This window comes from Condylura cristata, unplaced genomic scaffold, assembly GCF_000260355.1.
Source record: "Condylura cristata isolate star-nosed mole 26May11 unplaced genomic scaffold, ConCri1.0 scaffold00029, whole genome shotgun sequence".
Taxonomy (NCBI): Eukaryota; Metazoa; Chordata; class Mammalia; order Eulipotyphla; family Talpidae; genus Condylura; species Condylura cristata.
Genome location: NW_004567130.1, coordinates 13,036,517 through 13,047,994, shown reverse-complemented (window position 1 = coordinate 13,047,994; position 11,478 = coordinate 13,036,517). Strand labels below are relative to the sequence as shown.

General features: G+C 47.6%; 1 protein-coding gene across 3 annotated transcripts in view; it reads right to left on the bottom strand.

Annotated features, from left to right (window-relative positions):
- CIT (citron rho-interacting serine/threonine kinase) overlaps positions 1 to 11,478 on the bottom strand; it is a 149,969-nt gene that overhangs the window by 84,340 nt on the left and 54,151 nt on the right. For all 3 annotated transcript variants that reach the window (XM_012731088.1, XM_012731089.1, XM_012731090.1), the window contains exon 9: positions 5,996 to 6,179. In XM_012731088.1, the coding sequence (XP_012586542.1) occupies positions 5,996 to 6,179 (184 nt within the window). The remainder of the gene's footprint in view (positions 1 to 5,995; positions 6,180 to 11,478) is intronic.

Sequence of the window (11,478 nt, the reverse complement as noted above, 5' to 3'; positions counted from 1 at the left end):
GCTGGGGGGTGGGAGGTGGGAGGTGAAGGTGGGGGCAAGGGGGTATCATTTCTGTAGTATGTTCTGGAGGCTGGAAAGGAGGCCTTGAACATAAGCTATTCTTCCAGGAAGCTCGTCAGAGAAAGGAAGGTGAGAGGGGTCAGGAGACGAGAGAAGAGTGAAACAGAGAGAACCGAGAGAAATTCACTTAGGGAAAGGAAGAGTTGCCAAGCTGGCGCAGAGCTTGGGAACATATAGCACCATTTAGTCAATTACTGTCTTCTGAAGGGATCCAAGGTAACCATGCAAATTTGCATTGTGTAGGCCAGCAAAAGACGCACTCCACAGAGCTTCTGGAGCCCAGTCTTCAGGATCAGGCTGGGATCATCTGGATTAGAGTTCCTCAAGGTATCTTTAAAAACAAATGAGAAGGCGGCAGAGTGGCCTGCCAGGCCCGCCAGGCAAGCATGCACAGTCTAAATAGAGAACAGAATAAGGCAAGTGGAACAAGATGTGCCCGACTATAAGGAAGAAGAAACCAAACGAGCGAGAGGAGAAAACCAACAGAACGCACAGAGGCGAGTGTGAGACACACGGTCTGGGCGTTGCTGTGGTGGGAACAGCACCAGCCCTTGAGGGCAGCGACCACCGGCAGGCGCTCGTCTTTTTAGACTTCTTTGGGGGGTATAGGAGGTGCCTACCTTCCTGTGACAGAGCAAATTCTCTTATTGTTGCTGTTTCTGGTTTTTGTTTTTGTTTTTTAAATCAAGGCACAGACGAGGCTAACTGCATTAAGGAACTAGAGGGGGTGCATCTCGGGCTGTGTGTGGAAAGAACAAATTTTAAGAGACAACCCCGTAGCCTCCTGAAGTTTCAACAAAAGGGAAGAAGGACTAATGGGAGTGTCTTGGGAATCAGTCAAATCGGGAGAGGTGGGAGGCAGTGGAAATACCAAAAGTAGGACTGGAAAGAAGCAGGAAGTAGTGCCATTGGCACATGAGTGCTGCAGTCTAGAAGCGACTTGAATCAGGGACCCGCCAAATGTTGACTGAGAAACTCGGGTAGGATCCCATGGAGAGCAAGGTCCAGGCAGGGCCTGCCCCACCCTGCTCACACTATAAGAAACCTGTAGCTTAGGCCCCAAGTTTGAACACTCACACGCACAGGGAAGACCTCCCCAGGAGAGCCCATCCGTACAGGTGCATGTACACACACAGGGGAGAATCTCTACATGAAAAGCGGAAGAAACCAGAAAAACCCACGGTCCACCTACCAAACGCATGGGCGGAAACTGAAAATAGACCCCGCAGGGAGTGGGCCTGCAGCGCTCACCCTGACCCCAGCCCTGCCGCGTGCCATCCCACGAAGCCTGGGAGCCTCACACAAACCTCCTCCGCCTCCCCATCTGAGCAGCTGTCTTTGTCAGCACAGCAGCTATGAGACTCTGGAGACACCCGGCCTGGGGTTCAAGTCCCGGCTGAGCCAACAGAAGCTGCGTGACCTTGGGCCAGCTGCTTCACCTCAGCGCCCTGCAGATAAACGGGAATGACCAAACTGTCCTGCGGGCCGTTGTGCCAGCTGAGGGAGTCCTTCTGTGGCGAGCACTTGGGAGAGAGCCTGTTAGTTACCAAGCCGGAGCCTGTGAGGATGCGCTGCTGTTTGCTCACTCTGCCCACCCGAAATCCCCTCAGCTTTCCTCTCTACTCAGCCGAACTTGCTTCTTTTCAGGAAGCCTAGTCAAATGTTCTTCCCTCCATTAAAGTGCTTATAAGCTCAGCTCCAACCCACAGATCAAATGAGGGCCCATCATGCCCGACACTCCAGGAAACCACAGGAGTGAGACTCGGCCCTCCCTGGAGACCACCGCTCAACTGGGGAAGCAGGCAGGTATTCTGAGGCAGGTGGTCGCTGGGATTTGGTAAGGGCTGGGCAGTGGCCACTACGTGCCCCCACACTGGGCTTCTGCTTTGCTGTTCCCAAAGTTATTCGTGCTGTGATCTCTTCCAGCAAAGGGGTTGGCTTTGGGTCCCTGAATGATTTCACACACATATGCTTTGACTTGCTGACCTTGATGGGAAGGAGCCCATCCAGAAACTGGGCCTCCTAATTCTGTCCCCCAGTATACCCCAATAAATGCTTTTTAACTACAGGTATTTGGCAACTGCATATTTGCTTCCGGTTGGTCCAGATGCTCAAGTTTTCTCTAGCAGAAGATCCCCAGGGCTGGGTTTCTGGTCTGGCATGACTTGGAGCTACTAAATTATTGCTAAATTTTTCCACATCCTCTTGCCATACATAAGAGGACACTACTCATAGACAGACTAGTGGATTAGGAATAATGAAAACATTAATAATAGTGAACATTTGAAACTTTTCCATGTGCCAGGTGCTAGAACAAGCACTATTTTACTTCGTCTTCCCACAGTCCCAAGACACTGATAACACCATCCTCCCGCTTTGCAGTTGAGGAGAGTGGCATGCAAAGAAACTCCAATAGAGCAAGGGAAAGAATCAAAGAACCAAAGGGCCAAAAATTGGTTCTCTGAAACTGTTGGAAGGCATTGGTGGCAGCCACTTCTTCATTCCACCAGTGTTTGGCTGGCTGGCTGGCTCCTGAAACAAAAATTTCAGGGCACCCAAAAGGAAAGGAAGAAGCCCTGAGCAAAAGGAAGAGAGTTTGCGTTCAAAAATTGTGTATTCGGGCACTGCCATCCCAGGTTCTAGCCTCATCAAGATCCCACTGCTCCTCTAACAATTTCCCCAAAAGCATAAAGCCAGCATGTGTCAAACTAACATATAAAGCCAACTGCCTTTTTTTTTCTTTCTAGAGTTTATACTGAAGGCTTGCCGAAGTGAGCTGAAGCGAGGCAGTACCTCAGGCCTGGGAGAAAGGGAGGAACCTAAAGAAATGTTTTACACGCCGACGGGAGGGAAGAGAGCCAGGAGCCTTTTATTTTTAAATCTTTAACACTCTGATTCTAACTATCCTACCAGTGCAAAATTCAAGCAGGGGCTCAAAAGCACACGGAGGCACATGGGGCTCAGAGGTCTGGTTGACACTATCGTTGGCTGAAAGGAAAAAGTGCAGCGGGCACTCTGTGCACCAGGCTTTACCACAACCCCTCCACAAAGACATCCAAAACAGGTTCTGTAGAACCTCTCCCGCTCCTCCCTGCTCGAGTTGCAAGAACAGACACTACACCGAAGACACAGAATGCTGAGATCCAGATTCTTATTACACTGATGGTGGGCTTGATGGCTGGTGTAAAAATGGTCTGAGATCCCCAAAAAAGGGAATCTAAAAAGTGACTGGAGAGAGCAAGAATCAGAATCATTCTCGCCATCTGAGTCTCTGTGAAAAAAAGTCCCTCCTTCCTTCAGTTCCACCTCTGAGCATTTCATTCAATTCACAGGGAACAGATCAGGGGTCAATTTACCAGGTGCAATACAGCAGCATCTGCAATTTCCTCGGTGGTGTGAAAGAGTGAGTACCCGCACAGGTAATCACCATGTGCGAATAAAAACCTGTGAAGCTGAAAAACCAGAGGGGGAGAAGGGAAAGCTCCAGAAGCAACACGAGGTCTGCAGTGGCAACGGTGGTACCCGGCAGAAAGCGCCCCCGCCCCCACCTCCAAGTGGATGTTTTAGTTACAGCTACATAACAGCAGGAACTTCTAAGTAACTGCATCACCGCACCTCTTTCACTGGATTTCTGAATGATCATAATCCGGTATGTCCAGGGTCACCTCCAACCAACAGGTGGAGTATATTTCTAAAACGAAGCTGCAGATTTCACCCACAGGGCTGCCTATGGCAGAACAGTCACGTCCTACAGCATGAGCCATTAGAAGATGAGAGAAAGCCTTTCTGGTGTCAACTCCAAACTGATAGGGAGGAGGCTTTAAGGTGCCCCGAAGACAGGAACACTCCAATCTGTCTTCAAAATAAGAAAGACGTGGTTTTATTTGCACTGACTTTTTTTTTTTTAAGTGAGACTTTCATTATGCATTCTGCTGGGGCCTGAACAGCAGCCCGTTTTATGCTCTAGAGATATTTCTGAACTACCAAAGGTGAAACAGGGTATCTTCAAATACAGTAAGCAATATAAACACAATCTGGGGGAAAGGATCATGAGTAAATTAAATCAACAAATATTTATCGAGTGCCTGGGCCTTAACACTGAGATGGCCTGTCAGAGTTTTCCCTTAAGTGAGCATTCTGTGAGAAGCAGAAAGATGCAATTACAGTCTTCCTGGAAAATAAGCAATTAATCACACAGGCTCCAGATTAATTGCAATGCCTGAGATCTCCCACATCATTCTGCCCCTGCTCCTGAAACCCAATCCCCTCAAGTCCTTGCTGGTGTTTCAGATAACTGGTTAGCACCCTAGGCAAGCTTTCATGCAGCCCTGGCCAGGCCACTACTAACCAGAACTAGAACTCCCCACTCACCTTCCTTGCTGTCGAATCAGTGACCTTCAGTGTGCAGCAGGTCAAGGTTAAGCTGCCCACTGCCCTCTAACATTGGGCCTCCTCTTGTGCCCTGCTCTTTGATGCCAATGAGAAAGCTCACAGTCCCGTTGGGCCATTTCAAATCGACCCAACAGCACATTCAACAGCTAGTTCGTGTCCTGCCTCTTCTCCCATCATCCAGACCGCTTTGGGGGGGTCGCAGGGCAAATTAGCCAGAAACGCACAGTCAACACTACCAAAACCCAAACCTGAGTTTAAAGCCCCATCCCCAGGCAGAGACAGAAGGACTCCCTCAGCCTCTTCTCACATAAAAATCGCTCAAATTCAATCACCGTCCACAATCTTATTTCATATCAAGTGTTCAAATGCCCACAATAGTCTGAAGTCTTTTCAGGAACACTGCTGTCAAAACAGCACCCATGGGGAGACACCATCCAAGAACCAACATGATACCCCTTCAAATCGATATCTAAGCTACAGCAAAGCAAACCGGGAATGAACGCTGTCAAGGAGAAAATCAAATTCTGCTGGTCTCCTAAGTGGTCAGCAACTAACTACCCAACGTCACCCCTGAGAGCCTTCAAGCAAGGGAGCCGGGGCATCAGGGGACAGCACAGCTGGCCAAGACCCTCCGGGGAACTCACGCCTCTGCGCACAGAATGTCATCCTATCACAAGAACGAAGCAAGACACTGAGCTACATTTTAGAGAAATTCCAGGAGGCTGGGAGCCAGGATCCCCCAGTCCCAAATGCTGAGGCCAGTGCATTTTTTCATTCACTTTTCAGCAGGGAGAAGGACGTGCCAGGTCGAGAGGTTTCCAGTGGGATCTGCACTTCCATTTTCTAGTCCCGCAGTTTGTTTGTCTTTTCCCTGCGAAGCCCAGTTTTTGTGAATCAGTGACTGGGCTACATCGCACTCCCTCCTGGTGGCTCACGGTAACGGGGCTTTCTCCGGCTGCCAGCGCTGTGCCAGCTCAGAGAGGCTCAGCTGCCAGATCCCCGATCTTGCAGCAGACTTTAAGCGGGGCCCAGCACCATCTCTGCGAGAGCCCCAGATAGCCACCTGCAGCTCAGCTAAAGCCACCGGGGAACCTTCAGCTCGGGAGAAAGGGATTTAAGGGTTCTTGCAGTGCAGCCAAGACAGCAGCCTCCATCCACCCACCTGAGAGGAGGGCGCCGATGGATGGCTCCCCTCACGCTCACGCTGCACAGTTCTCCGGCCAAGCATCTGTACCACTAGGTATCTATCTCCCACTTTTTCTTCCCCTCTAAAGAAAGCACTGGACCAAAGACTGGAAAACTAACCCAAAGTAGCCAGCTGACAATTAGGAAGAGGTCCCTTAAACACAACAAAATGAGAATATTAACAGCCGACCCCGCAGGAGCCCACACAGGTAAACCGCTTTCCAAATGCAGGCTGCTTAGCGGCTTCCCTCCACATCACTCCCCCACCACCACCACCGCCAACACCTCCACCTCCACCTCTGGGCTTTAGAGGTCTTGCATCAATGCAGGTCCCTGAGAAAGTCAAATTTTCACTTACTCAGATCTACCAAGAATCCCCAGTGCCTTGCTGTACGAAAACCCCACAAACGGCAGTTCTTCACCCGAGAAACCTGAGGGGCTCAGCTGGCACGGAGAGGATGAAACCCACGAATTCTTCTCTGGTTCATCAAAATTGGAGGTGTCATCATCAGACTTGAGGGTGGGAACGAAGGGGGGAGGAGCTGGTTAAAGAAAAACAAGCAGAAGGGGGGGAGAGAAAAATTCAGGCAGATTCAACACTGTTGCGGAGAAATCGCCTTACTCCTTCAGCGTTCCCGATGGCACTGCAGCGCCTGCTTTCAATCTAGCTCACACAGGCAGACCCAGCCTCGCTCATACAGCAACAAGAGATTAACCCCTTCTCTGCCAACATGGCCACCAGCCGCAGACAGGCTGCCTTCCCTGCTGGGGGAATCTGAAGGATAAACTCAAACAGGTCACTTGGCTGGAGGGAAACACTTGGGAAACTCATCTGAGCAAGCCACTCGCTCCTGATATTTCCAGGATGCTTCTCCGGGGCATTCACTGGCTGGTGCCAGATGACCTGAACCTATTTCTGCCCTCTTCCAGATGGCTCTACATTATTGATATTTACTGCAGATCACCAGAATGAGATGAACTTCTGCTTCACGGATTACTCGGAATGAGTGGCCAGGGGAGGAAGAGGACGGGGAGGTCTGTGACTCTGTGAGGAAAGCACTGCGGTCTCACTCGCTCACATCCCAGTGAGGATGCTCAGGGAGCTTGTGAACCACTTTTTTTTCCCCACCCCAGATCGTTAGCGCTCCTCCCTGGCTCAATCATGCCCCCCAGACCCACTGCAGTTTAATCAGCATAATCAAACATCAGGCGCATAAAGTTCTTCCCAGGTATACGGTGCCCTGCGCACTGCTGGTGGTGGGCGACACTGACAGGCGTCTGCATCCTACCTCGTTAAGGCTGGACTCCGGCTAGGGACATCTTACATCTTCTCCACTTCCTGCCGACCTACTACGCTCTCTCGGTCAGGGAGGTGGACACTTGTCCATCAATCACCAGGAGGCTGCCCACTGTGGTGGACTCCCAGGGGGGTAGCCGGCCAGAAGCGTTACCATGGCTGCAGGCTGAGGCATCCGTGGCGGGCTGGCGGAGCGAGTTGGCCAGCGGAGCTGGGCATCACATCCCCCGCAGTGCAGGCTTCAAGCTCCCCATTCCGTGCATGCTCTGGCTGTAACCCTGCGTGGCAGGGGCCACTGCTGATCTGAGTGACAGAGCAGCATGAGTCACTGCCGGAGCAGAGCGCCCCCTAGGACAGCCGTCACAAGGCGCTCACAGTCCGGACTTGTTTTTGTTAACTCCTCGTTTTCTGGGCAAAGCTGCGTGCCAGATATGAGCAGCAGTCTGTTTTCTGCTTGCAGACTAAAATGAATTTGGCTGTTTCCAAAGTTCCCCAATGCAACGGTACCCAAAGCACCATTGAAACTAACCGGAGTGGTGAAGGGATGTGGACGGGAGCACTCCCAGAATGAAGAGACCTGGCTGCTCCTGGGAACTGCCAGGAACATTCTCAGAAGTGCAGGTGCATTAGGATGAAGTGGAGGGTTGAAAACGTAAAATGTGCACTACCAGAAAAGCATTTAACGCCTTCAAGCTCTTAAGAGAATTTAAACCTTCCCTGTTAGTATCAGAATAGAACTTGCTCAATACTTTAAAATTAGCTGATGGAAAGAAAAATTACACTGACTGCTTCAGCCCACATCCCATGTGTACTTCCGTCAACACAGGCTCTAACCAATCTGATTTCAATTACCCAATACCTTTTTTTAAGCTGAAAATTTTTTAATGGAAATTACATTTCATAAGGCTCGAAAGAGACATTTTCCATCCCAAAATAAGGAAACTCAATAAAAACTGAGGCACCATATGGAGAGAGATTTGCAGATGGTACTAATATGGAAGTAGTGCAGCTAACAACACATGCTTTGGAATCTGACTGAAGAGATTCAAATCCTAACTCCACAACAACCCAGCTCTGTGACCTTAGGAAACTCCCTTAACCTCTGATTCAACCTAGGTTTCACTTCCTTCAAGGGCCAAGGGAGGTTTAAATGAAAGGGTGGTAAAAATCTATATAAGGTACTTGGGACAGTTCTTAGCATACAGAGAATATTCCATAAAAATTACCTGTAATTGTTAATATTGTCATATGAGATACATTTTTTACCTATCTATAGTGACTAGTGAAATAAGGCATAATCTACACTAAACATTCTTCTTTCCTGAGCAAAACACGGGCACATTCATGTGGATGTTTGTGTTAATCATATCATTTAATTCCTAGCAGAAGTTTAATTCCCTTTCCAGTACATACTAATTTATCTTTAGGAGACTGAAATAGAATTCCATGTCTGAGTAAGAAGTGTGATTAATATAAGGATAGGAACCACTCTCTGTGAGATAATTATGATTTAGAAATTCTGTACTATAATGTATGATTCCTCTTTAAAATTTGGTCATGCCCAAAGCTAGCCCACGTGATCAGAATTTTACAAAGGGCCAGATAATCTTAAATAAAAGGAAAGAGCAGTCAACAGGAAATCAGAAGCTGGTAAAAGGTGAGACAGTCACAGAACAGATAAGAAGGTAGTATGTGAACCCCCAGACAGATAGTCAGTTGAATACAAGAGGAAACTAAAACAGAAGGGCATTTGTGGGCCACATGTGGCAGGAAAAACAGCCACAGATTCAAACCAAAGAGAAGTGCAGGGGTGAGAAGCCTTGTGTACCAGAACGTGACACGATGCCTTGTCTAGGCTTGTTGCACAAGTGGGCTCAAATGGGGAACAAACTGGAGAGGCAGTGTCACCCCCCCAGAACACACACACCCACTCTCTCAACTCCCAGTGGAAATGAGTTTACAATAAAAAAGTAAAACCTATCAACTACCAATAGCAAGGGGGAAATAATGCTCCCAAACTGCCATGAAGAAGCATCAGCAGAGAGGGGAATTGGCTCTTCAGAAATTAAAGAAGAAAATAAGTAACTTAAAAAGTGAAATTTAATTTATTATTCAGGCAAATGAGTAGAAACGCTAGTAAAAGACCAAGATACTCTGAAAAAGGCCCAAGCACATTTGAAAGGAATGAAAGTGGACTTGTAAAAATGAAAAGTAATGTTATTGAATATGAAGTCAAGAATCTGCTGGATACAGTTAAATAGCAGATTAGATGCAGCTGGAAGGAAAATTTATGAATAGTAGTAAGAGCTGAGAAAATCTCACTGAACCAAGTTTCTCAGTGTGATACACAGGTGCCAGCAGTAACACCAGCCCAGATGTGGACAGAGGTAGAAACTCAGGCTTTGCCCAGGCCCAGTGAATCAGAGCCTGCAACCTAGAGAGCTCTCTGGGTAGGCTAGATGAGCACACCACTGCTGGAGAAGTGCTTGTACAGAATCAATACACAGCGACAGAGACAGAAGCCCTGTGAGGTCAGGGAATACAAACCGAGAAAACCCAAGACGCATCGAACCACAGCACCAGAGTTAAGAACCAGGCTCAAAGTCTGGATGCCACGTTTCCAAATGAAACATGGTCAAATCCAAAGACAGGTAAGTATAGGACCACATCTATCTCTGAGGCTAATTCTCCTCTCTTGTACCTTATGGAAATCTCTCTTTTGAGCCTCATAAAATTAGTGCTTTCCTTTAAAAAAGTTACATAGGTCATTGAAAATATTCAAAAGACAAGACCCAGTGGATTCACCTTCTTGTCCTCACTTCTTTCTAGCACACCCCACTGAGCTCCGCGTGTTCCATTCCCCTCTGTATCCAGCAGATTCTTGACTTCACATTCAGTAACATTACTTTTCACTTTGACAAGTTCACGTTCATTCCTTTCAAATGTGCTTGGGCCTTTTGCAGAGTACCTTGGTCTTTTACTAGCGTTACGCCCTGTGATGGAGGCATTTGAACATAGCACAAGGCCAGGTACAAAATAGGTGCAAAGTATGTGTTGCACAGCATACTTAAAGATCAGAAAATGGCTCTTGCCATTTCTAAGAAAGCACCAAGCATAATCCAGACCAAGAAGTTACTTGGTGTTTGAATTAAATAAAGAGGTTTTAAAAGTCAAGATTATTCTGTCTGAAAAATATGTTAATGAGTGCCTATATTAATATTTTCTGATACACTATTATGAAATCATCATCACACAAACCTTCCACATACCCACCACATCCAACAAGGACAAGTCAGAAGTCATATATTAAGAGCTATTGTTCACTAGTAAAAGTCCCCAATAAAAATGGGGGAAAAGTCTTTCCCTCTAAATATTTTAAAAAACAATGTGTGCTTGAGGTCACTCCAGGCCATATCCTCCTTTGTGGCAGGGGCTATACAGGTTACTGCTTCAGGCCCCCCCCCACCCCCCGTTATAAGATAGATGGCAGAACAAGGCTTTCAGAAACAAAGAGCTATTTTAAGAGCTGCAGTTAATCTCACTTCTATAAATTCTCTCTTTTTTTTTTTTTTTGTTAAATCCTGACAGTCATTAGATGCTTTTGGGGGGGAAATGCATTGCATTCAAGAACATTCAAAAGAAAACAAAAGAAAGACAAGACCCAATGGAATCATCTTCTGGCCTCACTTCTTCCTAGCACGCCCCATTGAGCTCCACATGCTCCATTCCCATCTTTCGTTTTCAGTATACCAGAAACACATTAATAACAGAAACATAAAAAGATTTTGTGATTTATCATCTACTTTACCCACTGGGACTGAAGCTCCCTGCGGGTTAAGACTAAGTTGTGGTCCCCACTGCACAACACCCGGGACAGTCCCTGAAAGCCCTCAATCAATGCTCAACATCAATTTTGTTGAAGGAATGGGTGAATAGAAGAACTTGAGATGTGGGATCATTCCTTATACCTAACAGGCTATTTCACTTCAGGAAATATGTCACTTCAGGAAATGCTGAATACCCAATTTAGTCAGAAAAAAGGAGAAAAGAGATCTGGAGATACAGCAGCAGTGAAGATGCTGGGCTCACAACTAACCTGCGCCAAACAGCCCCCAGGGAGAAAGCAACAACCACCACACACACAGAAAAGGTTAAGAGAAACACTAGGTGAACTTCCCTCAGAGCGTGGCAGGTAGAACACAGGAGGGAGATGCAGCTGCTGTGCAGAGACCCCACTAGCTATGGAGCTGGGCACACGTGTGGCCAGATAAGGGATTATGAGCGGGTGCCCAGGACAGAGAGTGAATTATTGGACAGCTGCAAGGGCCGGGGGGCGGAGAGGGTATAGAATGAGGAATACTGGCGTAAGCTTGAGGTTCTTTTTTTTTTTTTTTTTAAAGATTTATTTATTTGTACATACAGAACTGGAGTACAGGCCAGAGGCTCAGGGGTGGTGAGAGACTTCACCAGAGACAGAGTGGGGAGCAGAACAGGCAGATCAACGAAGTACACTGTCATAGAAAGTTAATCACTGTTTGCCAAGG